This window comes from Pteropus medius, unplaced genomic scaffold, assembly GCF_902729225.1.
Source record: "Pteropus medius unplaced genomic scaffold, Ma_sr-lr_union100, whole genome shotgun sequence".
NCBI classification, from domain to species: domain Eukaryota; kingdom Metazoa; phylum Chordata; class Mammalia; order Chiroptera; family Pteropodidae; genus Pteropus; species Pteropus medius.
Window position 1 is genome coordinate 280,521 of NW_024349566.1, and position 18,414 is coordinate 298,934.

General features: G+C 51.2%; 2 protein-coding genes across 4 annotated transcripts in view; both read left to right on the top strand.

Annotated features, from left to right (window-relative positions):
• Nucleotides 1-137: 137 nt before the first annotated feature.
• ATF6B (activating transcription factor 6 beta) lies at nt 138-9,718 on the top strand. Of its 3 annotated transcripts, none has more exons than XM_039882956.1 (18): nt 138-289; nt 662-741; nt 885-963; nt 1,211-1,302; nt 1,808-1,943; nt 4,615-4,700; nt 4,841-4,973; nt 5,056-5,187; nt 5,335-5,468; nt 6,135-6,320; nt 6,407-6,498; nt 6,940-7,116; nt 7,298-7,405; nt 7,595-7,676; nt 7,883-7,953; nt 8,177-8,288; nt 8,428-8,512; nt 9,035-9,718. In XM_039882956.1, exons 1-18 carry the CDS (start codon nt 208-210, stop codon nt 9,262-9,264), a joined length of 2,097 nt encoding a protein of 698 aa, XP_039738890.1. In that variant the 5' UTR covers nt 138-207; the 3' UTR covers nt 9,265-9,718. The 3 variants fall into 3 exon arrangements, with proteins under 3 accessions (XP_039738890.1, XP_039738888.1, XP_039738889.1); XM_039882954.1 differs by having other exon boundaries at nt 159-298; XM_039882955.1 differs by having other exon boundaries at nt 159-298; nt 7,886-7,953.
• Nucleotides 9,719-15,089: 5,371 nt separating this feature from the next.
• The window catches only part of TNXB (tenascin XB), a 54,734-nt gene continuing 51,409 nt past the window's right edge, over nt 15,090-18,414 (top strand). Inside the window, 1 exon segment of the mRNA XM_039882959.1 lies at nt 15,090-15,308. The gene's annotated coding sequence lies outside the window, so the exon portion shown is untranslated.

Consider the following 18,414-nt stretch of genomic DNA (forward strand, 5'->3'; position numbering starts at 1 on the left):
GTAGAAGTGCATCCTTCTGTCGTGCTCCCATTGGTCCGGCCTGTACAGCCGCCTCTTCTGTTGATTCATGTGCTCAGCACCTAGGTCTCTTACTGGTCGACAGAGTTTCCGGGACGCCCCCTTTTTTAAAGAGTCAACTGATTAGTTGGTGATGGGGAGAGGCGGGCCTTGGGAACCGTCTCATGGTTGTGGGGGGCGGGGGTAAAAATGGCGGAGCTCATGCTCCTCAGCGAGATTGCGGACCCGACGCGTTTTTTTACAGACAACTTGCTGAACCCGGAGGACTGGGGTCCGCGGAGTGAGGCCTGGGGGAGGGGAGAGGGCTGTGGCACGTTGTGCCCCTGAGGCACACAGGAAGGAAGCTGAGGCCCAAAGAGGAAGGCTGGGCAAATACGGAATCCACCTTTCGAGGGAGGGCGGAGCAGGGGGGCCCGTTGTGCTTTCGTGCGATGCGGGAATACAAGAGGCCTCCGCTCCCTGCGTAAACGTCGATTTATTCCGGGGTCGGGGAAGGAGGGGCTGAAGTTCTTTGGTTGTAACACTTTCAAGTGGGCGGGCGGTGGGTTTGGCGGAGTGGATCCAATGAGGGATGAAGTGAGGGCTGTGTGTGGGTACGTAGGCAGGGCCACCGGACTACCCCTCTGACCCTCCGCACTTGCAGACTGCACCTTGTATACCAGCCTGGATGAAGTGGCTGAGGAGCAGACGCAGCTCTTTCGTTGTCCGGAGCAGGATGTCCCGGTATTTCTACCCCAGCAGTCTTGTCTCTTATCCTTGGTGGGTGGGAGTGGTCCCAGAACCGGGACTCTTCTCCAGGCCGGAGCTCTTCTGGAGCCACCCCTTCTTTCTCACACTCCTGCCATCTAATATCCTCCCTTATTCAGTTTGGCAGCAGCATGCTGGATGTGGGGATGGATGTCAGCCTCCCTGAACCCCCATGGGACCCCCTGCCTATCTTCCCAGGTAAGATATCATTTGTGATTCTCTTATCCTTCCAGAAACTCAACTTCCCACTGTTTCCCAGAAACCGTGTAATTCCATGTGTCCTCGCACCTCCATATGAGTGTCTGTGCACTCCTCTCCCCTTTAACAGCTCATGCGTTCCTTCCCCTTTGCCCCAGTGAAGGGGTCCTCACCCATATGTCCTTGGACACTCTGGATTCTTCTCAGACTCTGCTTCCTGGTAATTTTCTAATCCCTTTTCCTTCAGATCTTCAGGTGAAGTCGGAGCCATCCTCTCCCTGCTCTTCCTCTTCTCTCAGCTCGGAATCATCACATCTCTCCACAGAGCCCTCCAGCCAGGTGAGAGAGACATCTCCCTCCTTCTACTCTATGTGGCAGGGACTCTGCTCCATTCCCTTCACCCGTGGGTGCTGAAGATTGATTTGTGTGCATGGGGGTGAGGGAGCTTTTCCTTGTATTTGTCTTTTCTTTAACATTCCCATTGGTTACATCTCCACTCTGGTTTCTAAAAGTGAAAACAATCTTTAATAGAGATATGTGGCAGCTGTGATGGGGTGGGGGAAAAAGAGTTGTCAACTGGTAAGAATTATGAAACTGTTCCTGCCCAAGTTGTCCACTCTAGGACAACATTTGAAATCGTGAGACTTTATCAACCTTCTGAGGAATAAAGTAGAAGGAGAGAACAGGGGCCAGAAAGATATTAGGGGGATACTGCGTACCATTCAAACCAGAATGTTGGATAATTGGTGGTTTGTAAGCTCTAAAGCTTTTGTTCTTGCCCTTATTCTCAACACGTCTCCTTGTTTTCTTCTTTCTGCTCCCCGGTACCCCTGCTCTCACCCAGGCCTCTGGTGTGGGGGAGGTGCTGGTTGTGAAGATAGAGTCCTTGGCACCCCCACTCTGCCTCCTGGGAGATGATTCAACACCCCCATTTGAAACCATCCATATCAATGTGGGCCCCACCTCTGATAATCCCTCAGGTAATAACAGCCTACTCCCCATCCCCTGGCTTTACCAAGGTAGAATATGTGTTCTTGTTCACATGCATGTATGTGTGGGTGTGGTGGGGGGCAGGCAGCGGGACAAGGAGGAAAAGGTAGGGAGGGTAAATGGCAGATAACCAGGAGAAAGGCCAGGAGTGGGAGGGAGAATTTCAGGAAACCGCAGCAAGGGCGACACCAAAGAGATGGATATGGTGTTTCTTTTTCTTGTTCCTAGTATCCTGTTGTGATTTAACTTCTGCTGCTTTGCAGTTTTTAAAAGCTATAGATAGTTTAGGGCATATTTTATTTGTTATTTTTTCACCGTGACATTTTATCATACAAAGTTTTAAACAAAAAAGTTGGAATACTATATGCCTAACTCCTGTGTTCTACAATTAACAGTATTTGTGCAATGTTTTAAAAATGTTATCAAGTTTATCTACTCGTGTGTTTATTCAGTAAACATTTATCGAGCCCCTACTCCATGCTAGATACTGGACAGGGTGCTGGGGATGCAAAGATGAAGAAGACATCACCACCACACTGACTTGAGAATACTGTAGTGTAGTGGTGGTAGAAAGACAAGTACCAATGAATACAGGTGTGGTAATTTTAGGATAGAAATCTTTACGGGGTGCCATGTAAGCTCATAAGAGGGGGTCATCCACTGGATTCGGGCTGGATCAACAATGTGCTACTGGAGGAAGAATTTCCTGAGCTGAGTTTTGAAGGACACATGGAAATTAGCCAGAATAATGTGGGGACGTGTGTGTGTGTGTAAGAAACCTGTATCTCGTCAGAGTAGATATGAGCAGGGAGTAGGGAATGGCAAGGAGGTGCCAAGGCTTCAGGATCAGGTGGGAACCCTGCTAAAAGCCTCTTAGCTTTTATCCTGTAGGCGGTTGGAACTCTTTGAAAAATCAAGCAAGAGAGCAGTATGATTAGGAAGATGACTCTGGTAGCAGAATGGAGGATGGATTGCAGAAAGGCAGGACTAGAGACAGGAAGAAGTGAACCAAGGAAGACGCTTATGCAGTTAATCAAGTAAGATATTAGAATGCCGAGAAGAAGGCAGAAAGAATGAAATGGAATGGATGAGTTGCAGTCACCTTCTGGGCATTGGAGAGAGGTAGGAGTTGAAGAGAGAGGATCCCTCAATTTCTGGCTAGGGCAGCCATCCAGTGGGTGATGGTACTGTTCACTGGATGGAGACTGCAAGAATGAGAGCCCTCTGCTCAGGGAGCATGATGAAGTCAGTGTTGGACACGTTTATTGTTGATTTCAAAGTACCTTCAGAATTTCCTGGCATTACCTCTCTCATTGAACTCCAGCCAGAAGCAAGAGGGCAAGGGTGATCCGTGATACGATCCATTCATGTTTTCTTCCTGGGCCTCAGAGCAGGGCAAGGAACGATGGAGAGTGGATTTGGAGAGACAAACAGATCATATCCAGCATGTTATTAAAAGCTACAAAGAGGACACAAAATAAAGATTGTAAAGCCTTTAACAGTAAAAAGATTGTTGATGACTTTACAAACGATAGTATTATTAGAGCCAGATACTCCTTTATGATTTGTATTTTTTGAGGGCCTGTACTTTACTCTTCACTTTGATAGGCACGAGGCATAAGACATAGTCTTTGCTTTTGGAAAGTCTCATGGAGAGTCTCATGTGTTATAACACAGGGTTAATAGCTCAAGTAGTGATCACCTCTGAGGAGGGGATCTGGGTGTTTGGTGGACAAGGAAGGGAAAGAGATTCACTTTTCACTGAATTCCCCTTTGTTCCTTTGGATTTTATATTGCCTGACTTTTACCTATTCAAAAATATAAATTGATTTGAAGTTTTAAAATAGTAATATTGGAGATCATTAAGTACCAAAATGAGTGGTATGGACCAGAGGTAGTGGCAGACTGTTGACCTTAGGGCTAAATCTGGCCGTCAGCTGAGTTTTATTTTACCTATGTGGGGCAATCAACAAGTCTTATAGATAGATTTAACAGAGGCTATGAAGGCTCAGAGGTAACTGAGGCTTTGTGATTTGGTGCCTGGGAGGCCGACAGGTGCGGGAAGGGAATTTGTGTGAAGGGACAAACAGTGAGCCCTGTATAAGTTCAGTTGACTTTAGGCAAATGGTGGGGCATAAGAATGGAAGTGACCAGCAGGGAGCTTGGGAATTAGGATCAGGGCTCAGGGGAGCAGTCAAGGGTAGAGATGCAGACTTAGCAGTTGTCGGCATGGAGATGTGTTGTGACATTGGGCCAGGAGGAGGTGAAAATCCAACAAGTTGGGAGTATGGGCCCATATGAATGCTGCAGACTCTCTGTGCTTGGGCCTCATCTATGTGAATGGATAAGGTCCATGAGGAAGAAAGAGGGTAAGCGAAAGGGCAAGGATAGCCTTGAGGAAAATTGAGCAGTGGTGAAAAAAAACAAATGAAGGAGCCCCTGAAGATGAAAGGCAGTCCTGAGTAAAGAGGTAGTAGGAGAGTCTGCAGATTAGCAGCCCCATGGCATCTCCACCTTCTGGACTGCCTGCCTAGGACCAGAATAGTTTTCTTTGTAGGAACAAGGAGAAATGACCATGTCTCTCATTTCCCAATTGTAACCCTTTTCTCCTTCAGTGTTTATCTGATATCCAGCTTTTTGTCTCATCCTGCCACCCCACAGATGTCCATACCAAGATAGAACCTGTTTCTCCATCTTCCTCTGTCAACTCTGAGGCTTCCCTGCTCTCAGCAGAGTCTCCCAACCAGGTGAGCATCAATGTCCCTCCCTCCCTCCAGGCACTACAGTGAGTTCCTTCTGACTCAGAGGAACAAGAGCTTTTTCTTCTTTAGCTTCTTCTCTTCAACACTCCTCCTGACTCACACATTTTCTGGAATGCCCTTCATAGGATTTTATAGGAGAGATACTAGAAGTGAAGACAGAGTCTCCATCCCCTCAAGAGTGTCTCCTGCAGGATGTCCCAGGCCCCCCACCTGGAGCTTTCCAGATTAGCATGAGTCCATCCCCCGATGGATCCTCAGGTATTGGGGCCTCCTAATACCTGGGCTCCCTGGCAAAAGGCCTGTAGTCCTGATAATTCTTCCTTCCTTTACCTACCTTTAGGCAAAGCCCTGCCCACCCGGAAGCCACCACTGCAGCCCAAACCTGTGGTGATAACCACTGTCCCAGTGCCACCCAGAGCTATGCCTCCCAGCACCACTGTCCTTTTGCAGCCCCTTGTCCAGCCACCCCCAGGTACTGAAGAAGGAGAGAAGGAGATGGGCTAGATTGACCTTCTAAGGGAGTTTAGAGCCACTGAGGCCCTCATGTGCTTAGGTGTGGACACAGGACCCCACTTGACTTATAGCTCTCTTGCCTCTTTCTCCTGCTCATTTGCCCCAGTGTCCCCAGTTGTCCTCATCCAAGGTGCTATTCGAGTCCAGCCTGAAGGGCCGCCCCCGCCTGCTCCACGGCCTGAAAGGAAGAGCATTGTTCCAGCTCCTATGCCTGGGAACTCCTGCCCTCCTGAAGTGGATGTAAGTATTGGGCAGGGGCAGTGCGGGGAGGAGTAGGGCTAGTAAAGGGAATGGAAGAGGAAAGTCTGTCATGGAAGAGAACTGTGGGATGAGAAGAGAAGAAAAAGCGAGGAAGCAGACCCTTAAGATGATCCTGAAGGTCAGAGTGGACCCCTGTTTATATATGAGTATCAACTTTATGTAGTTTTAGGATCCTTATTTTTGTTACCACTGCAGATGGAGAAATGGGGGTGATCTCAGTAAATCAAAGGCAGTGGAGTCATCATCTTATGGTTGTGGCCATAGTTGGAAAAGGGAAGTTGTTTCCTAGGAGAAAGCCAGTTAAACTTCTTTAATTATAGCAAGGTTAAATGTAGGACCTTAAAAAAGGAGAATTGAGAAGAAGGAAAACCAGCCAGCAAGGAGAGAAACTGAGATTTAGGAACCAGGATGGAGGAAGTTCTTCCTACAGTCTAACTTCTCTCAGCTCTGAGGAACAGGAACAGGGAGTTGCTGAGAGAAGAACCCTTTCCCTGAAATGTTTTAGTAGAGAGGAAAAACCCTTCCCCCTCTCTTGTGGAGTAAGTAAGGTCAGGAAGGCAGGAGAATGGCCCCTGTGAGCTTTGGGTAATGGTTCCCCTCTTCTACCCACCTTTCATTCCCTTTTTGATCCTCTGTGTGCCTTAGACAAAGCTGCTGAAGCGGCAGCAGCGAATGATCAAGAACCGGGAGTCCGCTTGCCAGTCCCGGAGGAAGAAGAAAGAGTACCTGCAGGGTCTGGAAGCTCGGCTGCAGGCGGTGCTGGCTGACAACCAGCAGCTGCGCCGGGAGAATGCTGCCCTCCGGCGGCGACTGGAGGTGCTGCTGGCTGAGGTGAGACATCTGTCCTTGGGGGACCAGGGGGAATAAAGGCTTCTTTGAAGGACCCACCCTCTCTTGTCTCTTCCTCTGCACCTTAGAACAGCGAGCTCAAGTTAGGGTCTGGAAACAGGAAGGTGGTCTGCATCATGGTCTTCCTGCTCTTCGTTGCCTTCAACTTCGGGCCTGTCAGGTGAGACCTGCCTTGCCTCTCCAGAACCTTCAAGGTGGAGCTCACCCTCACAGTCACCTGATTCCTGCTTTGGCACGGTCTGTTTCATTCCACGTACACACAGACAACTCTCATGTCCCTGGCACGGTGGTATATCCAGCAGTCCCTTTTTGTTCCATCATTTCTCTCACAAATGGTAGGTCCTGGGGTAGATGTTGGTGATAATGTTGATAAAAACAGACTATTAAGTGCTTCCTGAGTTCTCGGTTAAGCACTCTCCTTTCTCATATTTCCTGGCCTTAGGAGGTAGGGACCGTTCTTATTCCCATCTTACAGGTGAATGGATTCAGCCTTATAGAACAGATTGGAAGCCAGGTGGGCTGTCTGCAGAGCCCTTGTTTTTAACCAGCCTCCCAACAAAGCCAGAATTCTTCCTTGTGCTCTGTCCTTCCCTGTCCACAGCATCAGTGAGCCACCATTGGCTCCTGTCTCTCCTGGGATGAGCAGAGAGGCGCCTCGACCCCGGAGACACTTGCTAGAATTCTCAGCGCAATTGCCGGTTCATGGGGTTGAAACCCTTAAGGGTTCCCAGGGCCCTGAGGAGTCCCAGCCCAGCCCTGAAGGCTGGCCAGGTTTCAGGTGAGGAGAGGGGCCTCTGTCTTTTGGGGGTGTTGAGTGTGTTGTCTCCCCCAAAAGTACCTTTTCTTTTTGAGGGGAGCTGGAGTTGCTCTCTTGCCATCATTGCCCTTTCTGTTGATGGGGGGTGGTGGCATGCTGGGCAGCCTGCGATCATTGCCTCCTCCCCACTGCCTCACTCCAGGAACCTGACAGCCTTCACCAGGGGTGCCAAGGAACTGCTGCTAAGAGACCTGGACCAGCTCTTCCTCTCCTCTGACTGCCGGCACGTCAACCGAACTGAGTCCCTGAGGTGTGGGGGATTCACAGCTGGGATATCTTCCTTGTCATTCTGAAGCCCCTCCACGGATGGCCTGGCTGTCCTTTCTTGCTAGAGCACCAGCTCTCCTTGCCTGCTCTGCTCCCTCCTATGTGTATTGCGGGTGAGGAAAGTGGGAGCTTTGGCCTGGCATGGAGGTGTTCCCCTCTTCTGCTTCCCCAGGCTTGCTGACGAGCTGAGTGGCTGGGTGCAGCGCCACCAGAGAGGCCGGCGGAAGATCCCTCAGAGGGCCCAGGAGAGACAGGTAGGAAGGAGGGCTAGTTTAAGGAAGGCCACTTGCAGACAAGGGCTTAGTATCCTCGGGGTTTTGAGGGAGCATCTCATAGTGGAGGTTTGAGAAGTTGAGGAAGTGAAAGGGTGGGTGTGAACTGGCATCAGCTTCCAGGGGTCGTCTGTCTCTTTCCCTTTTCCCTTCACCCTCTTCAAATCCTTAGATACTTCTCCTTCCAGAAGTCTCAGCTACAGAAGACATCGCCTCCAGTTAAGGCAGTCCCCACCCAACCCCCCGGGCCCTTAGAAAGGTGAGTCTGGGAGAGGGGTATGCTTTCTTATTCAGTGAGGTTCCACTCTAAAGAACTATGTCCCCAGGAACTATCCTGTGCTTGTCACCGTTGCCGCCACTGGCTATGCCTCCCTCATCCACTGGGGGGCTCCTGTCTTTTTTCCTCTCTTCTCCCTGCTTCCCCAGTGGGAACTGGGTACTGGGCTTAGGCCCTCCCAAATCCTGTTTCCCCACCTGCCTAGGGATTCTGTAGGCCAACTGCAGCTGTATCGCCACCCAGACCGTTCACAGCCAGAGTTCCTGGATGCGATTGACCGACGAGAAGACACATTTTATGTTGTCTCCTTCCGACGAGTGAGTTCCATCTCCTGGCCCCATCCCTGCCAGCTTGGGTGTTCTGGCATCTTGTCTTCAGGTTAAGGCTATAGAATAGCCAGGGAGCTTGTTGCCATCTTTTCCTCCACCCTCCTGTCCTCACCCCTCTATTTCCCAGGACCACTTGCTGCTCCCAGCCATCAGCCACAACAAGACCTCTCGGCCTAAGATGTCCCTGGTGATGCCTGCCATGGCCCCCAATGGTAATTCTTCCCCTACCGGGTGTGAGCAGGGGTCCTGAAATTGAGGAAGGGGGGAAGTTTCGATGGGGAGATCCAGCATGAAGAGCTGAGGGGGGAAATGGAGAGGGATGTGGGGCATTCCAGAGAGATGCTAGATTCCTGGGTAAGAAGAAGCACGAAATGGGGGGATTGGAGAACAAAATGCAAGAGACTCTGATGGGAGGAAGACAAGGTTGATGAATGTGTTTGGGTAGGTGCTGGGCAGAACGGGGTGGGCTGGGAACCTGCTAGCCTCTCACCTCATATTTTCTCTTGTTGTTCTCTCCTCTATGACCTCACACTCATGTAATTTTCTTTTCCTACCCTTTTCCCTCTCCTTTCACCAACTCCATCCCTACCCTTTCATTTAACTCCCACTGCGGATCCACCTTGTCACCGCTGCCCTTTCCTCTCTATCCATCTGCTTTTCTGCTTTTCTGCTTTTCTGGCCCCTTTTCTCTGTTTGCCTCCCCCTTCTCTTCCTTAACTCCCTACTTTGTACAGAGACGGTGTCAGGCCGGGGGGCCCCTGGGGACTATGAGGAGATGATGCAGATCGAGTGTGAGGTCATGGACACCAGGGTGATTCACATCAAGACCTCCACAGTGCCCCCTTCACTCCGAAAACAGCCGTCCTCAACCCCAGGCAATGCCACAGGTGGCCCCTTGCCAGCTTCCACAGCTGGCCAGGCCCCCCAGGCCACCCATCGGCCCCTCTACCTCAATCATCCCTGATTTCTGCCTCTCATACTGATTTAGAACTTGGGGTGGGGGAGGAATGACCAGGTGAGACTTTCTAATTTCCCTGATCCCTGGGCTTGGGCAATTGGTGAAAGGACAGGGTGTGGGGTTAAGCACTTATTTGGAGGAGGTGAGGGGAATCACCTCTCTTTTCACCCCTTTTTGAAATATAGGGCTCTTCTCATTTTTCCAAACCCCCAGTCCCTGCTTCTTTCTTTGAGGGTATTGAGTGAGGGTAAGGTTTGGGGTGGATGGGCTCTTGATTCTTTTGCTTCTCTGTTTTGGGGGTGGAGGTGGGAATTTAGTCCCCAGGAGGGACAAGGAACATTTTTACATTTTGGAGCTTGTTACTGGGAATAAAGGAAGGGTGGTAGAGGGAGATCAGATTTATGTATGTGCATATCTTTTTTTAATTATTAAATAAACAACTTGGAGGGAGTTAAAGCAATGGTGGCTGCTTCCTGGCTCATGACAGGAAATCTGAGAGAAAGCGACTTCTCTAGGGCAAGTATATCAGAGAATTAAGCACTGAAGACAGCTGGCTCTGGGGTGGGGTGGGTGTGGGATCACAGACCTCATGTCATCCTCTTGTACCCGCCCATGCAACACTGGGATGTCTGTGGGAGGTGTTGGGTGAGGAAGGGATGTCCCACGATGTGACAGCCAGGAGGATACAGATCCCTGGAATGTGTCTGAGTAAACAGGAAGGACAGGGGGCCCCACGCCCTTTGGGGTGAGCAGCCTCCCTGGGTCCCCTGCATTCTAACAGGTCCTCCCTCCCTTCCCTTGCTTTCCAGGACAAACAACCAAGCTGGGGCCAAAGGGCTGTGAGCCAGAAAGGAGGGGCCACAGTGGAGAAGGGGTGGTGTTTGGAGGGAAGGGGGATGTTGAGCATCTTCTTGGCTCTGAACTGGAGGAGACTGAGACTTGGTCCAGTTGAAGGAAGAAAACAAGAGTGGGTCTGACAGAAAAGGCTGTGCTTTCTAATTAGGAAGAAGGGGAGTAGAACAAAGGGTGAAGGCCCAAGTCTCACTCAACCTGTGGGGATCCCCATCAGCAGCTCCTGCCTAGCAGTGCCTCTGGCCCAGCCCTGCAGGAGTATACTGGGTCAGTTGGAGGATGTGGGCTGGGCCTGGGCTCAACGCCCAGATGACTGGACAGGGGCCACCTGGGCCACACGCCCAGGCCTGAAGGAGTGGAGAAGAACCTCATGTGTCCAGCCAGGCTCCCTCCTCCCCATTACTGTGTTTGGGGTGAAAACAGGCTGAGTAACTGTGGCAACCTGGAATTAGGGCTCCCAGGAAATATGCCTCTCCTCCCTCCAGAGGGCAGCCCTGGCTCCTCAGCCAGCCCCAAGGTCTTTCTGCCCCAAGGTCCCTCGAGCCTTATCCAAGCAATGAGTGCAAGGAGGACAAGGATTTTGGAGGCAGATCACCTGAAGTGGTTTTTCTTAGTGGATGTCCCTGCTATGTAACTTAAACACTCTAAGCCTTAGTTTCCTCATCTGTAAAATGGGATACTCCTATCTACTAGTCAGGGTTGACGTGAAGATGAAAGATGGTATTCGTGGTGCCCGGTCCATAGTAGACACACATTTCTCCTTTTTTATATTGTCTTTTTCTTCTCTAGTCTACTTTTATCCCATCTGGGTCTATCACTTCCATTGTCCACCAGTCTTTCTGTTTTCTGACCCTAGCTCAAGAAAGTGCCAGAAATGTTGGCATTTCAGACTAGGGGTGGGGCATGCAGCTTTTCCGGCTGAGTGGCAGTGGACAGCTGGCACTTCAGTGTGAACTGGAAGTCACACTCTTGGCTGAGGGAGTGGGGTAGTAGGAAGGGTAAGAGGCTTGGAGAGTGGGTATGCCATGGTGGATTGAGGCTGGGCAGTCTCTGGGCCGCCACCCTCTGGGCCCATGAGGATCTCCAGCCACAGCCCCCATCCAAGGCCACCTCAGTATTCCTGTACCTCTGTTGGCCCTTCCTGTCACAGGCCCTTTTTATCTTAATGTTCTGCTGCTTTCCTTTCTCTAGATTTCTTTCCTGCCTTCCTTTGCCCTCTACCTCACCACGAGTTATCACCTCTTTTTGACCCATTATTCTTTGTTCATCTTTTTGTTTTTTGCTGCTTTGGTGTTTTTCCCTTCCACCTTTCCACCTCTTCTGCTTCACCCTTTTCTTTTTTCTTGGTCTTATCTCCCTGTGCTGCTCACCCTGTGCTCGCCTCTTCCCTTTTCATGCCACCCTCCCTCCATTTCCCTTTCCACTGCTTTGTCCACATTCTTTGTCCCTCTCCATGACTTCCTCTCCTCTCCCCACTTCACCCCTCTCCTCCTCCTTCCTCCCCCTTCTCCCTTTGCTTCCCACTCCAATCCTCTGCTCTCCCCAGCTGTGGGGGCCAGGACTGGAGAGCCTAATGTTTGCCTCATCATTCTGCTATGGCTTCTGGATACAGCACATCTGGATTCCGGGGCTCAGATGTGTGGTTGCCACAGCAACCTCAGTTCCTCTGGTAAATAGGGCGCCCACCCACCCCAGAGCAGAGAACAAAACAATTGTATGACTTTCTTTTGTCACGAGATAGAAATGTCCTCCCTCCTCCCTTCTCCCCACACCCATGTCTCCAGGCAAAGGAAGTTCTGAGGGTCCAAATCTTTCTTCCTGTGGCTCTGCTTCCTCCGAGCCTCTTAATTCTCTACCATTTTTCATCTCAGGTTCAGTCTTTTCTCTTCATGTTCCTCCTACCATCTCCCACTCCCAGATCCCGATGACCCCCTGTTTAATACTTGGCAATTTCTTCTAACCGAATCTACATAATAATTGGATGCAGAAAGAAATTTCAGAAATCCAGATCATCCATCCTTCCTTCTCAAACTAGTTCTTCCAGAAGCCCCTTCATTTGTTTCTGCCTTAAGTCTAATCTTTCCAGGGCTCTTCTTCAGGGAGGGGAGAGAATACAGGCTTTGGAATCAGAAAACCTGGGTTGAGGCCCACCTTTACCACCACCAGGAAAGTCCCTTGGACAAGTCACCTAACATCTCTGAGCCTTTATTTCCTCAGCCATGAAGTAGGATTAATAAAATGCCTGCACTGTGTAGGAAAGTGCTTTGTAAACTGAAGCCCAGTACAAATGTGTTTTGTCTTTCCCCTCTCTGGGACTGCTTCCTTGGATCGCAGCCCCTGGCCTGTCTTCCTTCCCCTTTCCTTATCCTTCAGGTCCTTGCCCTTAATTGCCCTTACTCTTTGTCTTCTTTCCATTCTCCTTGTATTTCCCTTTCCTCCCTTTCTATGTCTTTTATTCCTTATCTTCTTGAGATCAGGACAGGAACTTGGAGGTTCATTCAAGGATGGAGGCCCAGAACTGAAGACACCTGGACTGAGAATTCAAAGATCAGCCAGAGCACATGGACAGGTCTTAGCACCCAGACCTTTCTACCTGTCACCCGGGACACCCCAGTGACAGTGACCCTGCTCTTACAACTAGGCCTCCCTGCCTTCATGCCTGGGGCTCCCTACCAGACACACTTTCCCCATCGTCTTCCAGTCAATTTACAATTTAATATCGACGAGCATTTATCAGGTACCTACTCTATGTAAGGCCTGATGCTTTTCTGATGATGCAAACATATATGAGACATAAGCTCCTGGAGAGAGAAGAAAGCCTGAAACCTAGGAGCTTTCAAATTTGTATTCCTTGGGTTTTAAATCCAGGGGAATCAAAGGTTAAACAGTGATTATCTCAGAACCTAGAATTATATCTGTCAAGCTTCCAATGGCTTCCTCAAATGCCTTGTAAGCTTGTAAATTTCTGGAATCCTTCACTCTTCTCTGAGATTCTGGCATTCCACCTGTCCCCAGCAGTGGGCTTCCAAAACACCCCTCGGCCATCCTTCTAGCTCCTTCTCTCCATGATCTGGCCACTCTTTGGGTCAACTATACTTATTATGGTGGCCATACTTACTAAATCATAAAACCAACATATAAGGCAAAGGACCAAAATAAAAAAAAAGTGGTTATGACCATGGGACATAATTACTGAAACCTGGGGGTATCAGAAATGCCCTTCTCTGTGCAGTCTGCTGTCCCCAAGTCATGCTGTTTCAGCCCCCCATCCTGTCATCTACTTTCCCCCCACCCCAGCCCAGAGATCTCAGAAGCTGTTACCTACTCCAGGCTCTGGGGGCTTCAGGCCAAGGCAGAGGAAGGAAGCTGAACCCAGCTCTATTGAAGATTCTGACTTCATCTTCCCCATCAAAGCCAGGAAAAACAGCCACACACGCACACACCCAGACACATGGATACACACAGGGACACCCTTGCTAGAGCCCATGTGAGCTTTTGTCCTTAGCCACAGGGAGCCGACTGGGCATCTGGCACAGCCACATGCTGGTCCAATGTATCCTGACTCAGGAACACCACACACCTGTGACCAGGGGGCTCTGACTTGGGATGCAGACACCTTTGCCCCAGCCCAAGTGGCAGAATCGGGCACGTACAGGCTCCTGCATGTCCCTTTCAGTTGTGATTTGGTGCAGCTACTCAATGGTGAAGTTTGTAGTGGGGTAGCAAGAACTCTATCCTCGGTGTGAAACCTGGGATCGCAGCTCCCTCAGCCTGGCTATTTTTCCTCTGCATCAAAAGTCTCCCTTTTAGGCCCCCATCAGGGCAGCAAGCATAGGGGAAATGGGGCCAGAGAAACAGCCAACAGCCTTATGTGGTCGTGTCTGCTGTCTCACCTTCTGGTGTTGGTCTTCCCCACTCTGCCTGAGATCAAATGCCCTTTTCCTCCAGGCCCCAACTCTCCCTACCCCTGTTCCCACTTCCCTGCAGCCCCCCACACATTAGCCCCCTTCCACTTTCCACAACTTCACTCTGCCATTTGTGCCGCTACCCCATTCCTGCGTCCTGCCTCTGGCTCTTCCTTCACCACTAAACTTTCCTCTTAACTTTCAGGCTTCCCTTCGCTGTCTCTCCTGAACCCCAAATGCCTTCCCAAGTCTTATATGTCTTGGTGTTCGGCCAAGCTGTTGTCCAGCTAGTCCCCAAGCCTCATCTGCCATTTCTTTAGGACTTTGCTGAGATGAAAGAATAAACAGGGTGATCCCAAACTGAGAAGAGGAGGTAGACTGGGCAAACCAGACAGGGAGAGGCATTGCGGGACAGGTCAAGTGCAGAGGGTAGGCAACCACAAGACAGAGCACAGGTGGGAGCAATGGGGCAGGGATAGGGGTGGGGGACAAGAAGTCCCTGAGAAGGTCCCACATTGGAAAAGGATTTGGGCTTGGGAGGAGGTTTTCTCCTGCCCACACTGCCAGGAGAGAATTGGTGGGGGGACAGAGGCTGTGCTGGGCACCAGACAGATAGGACAAGATACTAGATGGAGCAGTACGGCAATTGGGAAGAAGTGGGAGGGGATGTGCAGGGGAGGAGGAGAGAGGGCCTGACCATGGGGAAGGATGTTAGAGAGGGGAAAAAGGGCCTACGAACAGGAGCAACAGGTGGAGAAATCGTGGAGAGAAAGGAGAAATGGCATGAGAGCAGAGGATGCCAAATTGGGCAAAAAGTAGGGTGGAAAAGAAGAGGAAAATAGGATGGGGAAAACATGGGAAGTAGGACGAGGGATGAAGGGGGTGAGATGAAGATATTGTGGGACTCTGTGATCCCAGACCTGGGGTGGGGGTGTGTGGGGGTTGATGGCAGGAAGACAGGAGAGGTAGCATGTGATGACTTGGGAGGGCCTGGCAGGGGCGGGAGGGGTGGGAGGATCTGCCCTAACTCCGCTCCCCTCCCTGACCTCATGCTGGTCCTCCCCTTCTCCTCCCCCTGCTTGCTGCAGGCTCCCTCCTTCTCACTGTCGCTGGCTGACCGATAGACGGGTCGCAGCTCAGTGATCCCCCGCTGCAGGGAACAAGCAAGGGACATCCAGAGAGCTCAGGGCTGCCCCAGGGAGCCCACCCTGCTCTGCCCTGAGGACCGCCCCCCTCCTGAGGTTGGGAATAGAACAGGTACAGAGGCACTGCAGCCGCTCGCTCATTGCCCAGGTAAGGAATAGAGCTCTGGCAAGACTGAGGGAAGAGTTGGGAGAAGTGGGGGTCTGTATCCTATCCCTATACCCCAAACAAAGGTTGGCAGAGCCCCCAGATCAGGGACTTTCTGTTGGGGCAGAGGAAATAGGACCGTGCACTGGGGACTTTACTCCCTATGGAGGGAGCATCTTGGAAGATGGGTCAGTGCGTGAGTGGAGGAGCAGGGTTTGGACAGGATCGGATGGTGGCACCAGGGTGGAGGTGGTTATTGGTGAGGTGGGGCTCTGGATGTGCTGGACTGGGGGAAAGCAGGAGTTAGGCTGAGCTGGTGGCCAGCTAAGCCTCAGGAGGAAAGTGATGATGGAACCCCAAGTGCTCTAGCTGGAACAGATGAGCAAGAGCTTGGGAAGATGCCAGAAGGAGCTTCTTTGGGCATCTAGATGGGGACAGCCCAGGTGACAGCATGTGGGTTGCAGGGCCTGGGAGGGAGACTGGAGATCTTGAGCCTTCAAGAAATGCTGAAATGGAGCAGTCAGGACTCCCTGGTCTGGGCAGAGCTTGTGGAGAGGATCCTAAAGCTTGTTCTTGGCCGAGAGCTTTGCACCCATGACTCACGGTTCAGCGGGGCCGGGATGACTGAGCGATGCCTCCAGGGGCACAGGGGCTCCGTCTTCAGTCTTCAGTCCACCCCCTTCCAGGCTCCCCCTTCTCTGTCCATCTGAACCACCTCCCCCCCCCCATACACGTGACACACCCTGGGTGGGGCAGGCAGTCCCCTTATCTCGCCTGGAAAGAATTTCATGGCTTGGAAACAACTGGAAATGAACTGAAAGGAACTACTGGGAAGCAACTAGGAAACTGCAGCTGCCTCTGTCCACTTCCAGTCCCCTCCCGCTTCCCAGATCCCCAGCCTCCTCCCCTCTTTCCCTAGCCCAGCCTCCAAATTCCTGGGGATCCAGCACCTCAATTCATCAAACTTCCTTGCCTTTGAGTCCTGGTCACTCAGTGCAGGACCAAAAACTGCCTTCTTGTCTCTCACTGCATTCCTTTCCCCCCTCCCCCCACCCACTCCTGCCAGGTTTCGGAAATCCTGTCTCCTAATGTTTCCATTCCCCTGGCCCATTAGCTCTGCAGGATAAGGGGCATCTGGATCCCCCAACTCACCCTGGCCTGGCATCTCTTTGCCACCTGGTTCCAACCAAATAGCTGGACTCCTCCTCATCTCCCTTCTTCCTCTCACTACTAGAATCCTTCTCCTTCACCCTCATGTGGCTTGAGGGGCAGAGGGAGGCATGGAGACATCTCTCACGGAACATCCTTCACAGAAGCCAGCCTCTCTCTCCACCTCTTGGGACCTACAGTCCCTGATGAGCGAAGTGTCAAAACTGGCCACAGCATGAATACTCAGCAAGCTGAGTCACAGCTTGGGAAGATGCCCCCACCTCTGCCAGCCCTCCAGCTGTAGGGAGGATGCCAAGAGGGTGAGGCCATGGCCCTCTTCCCCACTGCAGAAAGGCTCCCCAGACACTTGCAGTAGGGGTGATGGTGAGGGGGAAACACGAGACACCCAAGTTCCTTGCTTTCCTAGTGCTAAGAGAAGAGAGGAATTCTTCCAAAAGTTGGAAGTAGGGAACTGGAGGGGTGGTGGTGGGTGACAGGGCAGGAGAGGTGTATGGGGAAGGAGGCTCTGGGGATGTGGCTTGTGGGAGCCACTCGCCTTCTCTCAGACCATCCTCACTACTTTCCAGCTTCTCTTCTGTCTGCTGCAGAGACCACCCCCTTCCCCCTCACCACATGGGGAAAGATACAGGACACAATTGTGGGGGGAGGGTTACTGGACAACTCTCGAAGGTTTCCAGGGGTGTGGGGCACTATGTAGCCTCTGTTCCCTGTGGAGAAGGGCCTCCTGTTTGGTTCCCCTCACCCCAACTAAGTTCTTTGACTCTCAGCTGCCCTCTGAGCCAATGAGAAGTCAGCTTTCTTAGGTATCACTGACGATGATATGGAGGAACATGAAGGGGAGATTGTGTGTGCGTGTGCGTGTGCACACACATCTGCCATGATGCAGGCTTATTTGGATGGATATGCGTGTATGTGTGTGTGTGTACAAGTTATATTTGTATTTGTGAACGAGCATACACAAGTATATTTGTGTGTGTACATGTGTTTGTGTGTGCATGCTCAGCCCTACCCCCCCACACACCCCCATGATTTGTATGGCCTTAGACACAGCGTGACAGGATTTGAGGGTAGGTACCTCACCTCATAGCCAAGGCTACACCTCAAGCTGAGAGAATGGACGCGGTGCCCAGAGAGGAGCAGCCGTCTGCGTCCCAGACCTCTCTGCCTGGGCTTTCTCGGGCAGGGTGCCTCTTAGTGCAGAAATACTCCATCCCTCCAGCTTCTTTTTCATCTTTTGTGGGCTGGTGGGCAGGTGTAATGGCCAGTAGTCCTAAAAACTTTTTCTCAGATCCAGAGGAGAAGTTTAAGAGTAGTAAGAAGCCAGGAAAAGTATGTGTGCTGGGGGGCAGGTTCAGTCACTGTCCCCTTCCCTCCTCTCCAGTCACCATCTCCACCAGACACTATGCATCCTGCCCTCCTCCTCTCTCCAGCCTTTCTGGTTTGGAAGAGCCAAGCAAGCTGACACCTCTCCTTAACCCTTCTCCCAAATTAAATTCTGGGCCACCCCTTCCACACTCCTGTGTTCACCAGAGCTCCCTCTCCTGGCTTACCCTGAGCACCCCACTGTCCTTCCTCTCTAACCCTTCTCTCCCTGTGTTCTCCAGTCCTTGCCTCAACAAGCACAACTAGCTAACCAGCACCTAGGTCAAGAAACAGGATATTCTCAGCACCTCTGAATCCCCCCACCATGCCAGTTCTGGTCATTACTCCCCCCAGAGTACCACACTTCTGACTTGTGACACTACAGATTAACGTTGTCTCTCCTCAACTTCATATAAATAGAATTTGACAGCATGTTCTCTTTTGTGCCTGGCTGCTTTTGCTCAACTCCATATTAGTGAGATCCGTCCATGTTATTGCTTATAGCTATAGTAGTCTCATCGTTTTATTTCATTCCACTGTGTGAATAAACTATTTAATCCAGTCTACTGATGTAAGA

What these genes read in the sequence shown, in the direction of transcription:
- ATF6B (XM_039882954.1), top strand. Translation starts at nt 208, where the DNA reads ATGGCGGAGCTCATGCTCCTCAGCGAGATTGCGGACCCGACGCGTTTT. An exon ending in GTCCGGAGCAGGATGTCCCG is followed by an intron (nt 742 to 884) that starts GTATTTCTACCC and finishes TCCCTTATTCAG; the next exon opens with TTTGGCAGCAGCATGCTGGA. An exon ending in CCTTGTCCAGCCACCCCCAG is followed by an intron (nt 5,188 to 5,334) that starts GTACTGAAGAAG and finishes CATTTGCCCCAG; the next exon opens with TGTCCCCAGTTGTCCTCATC.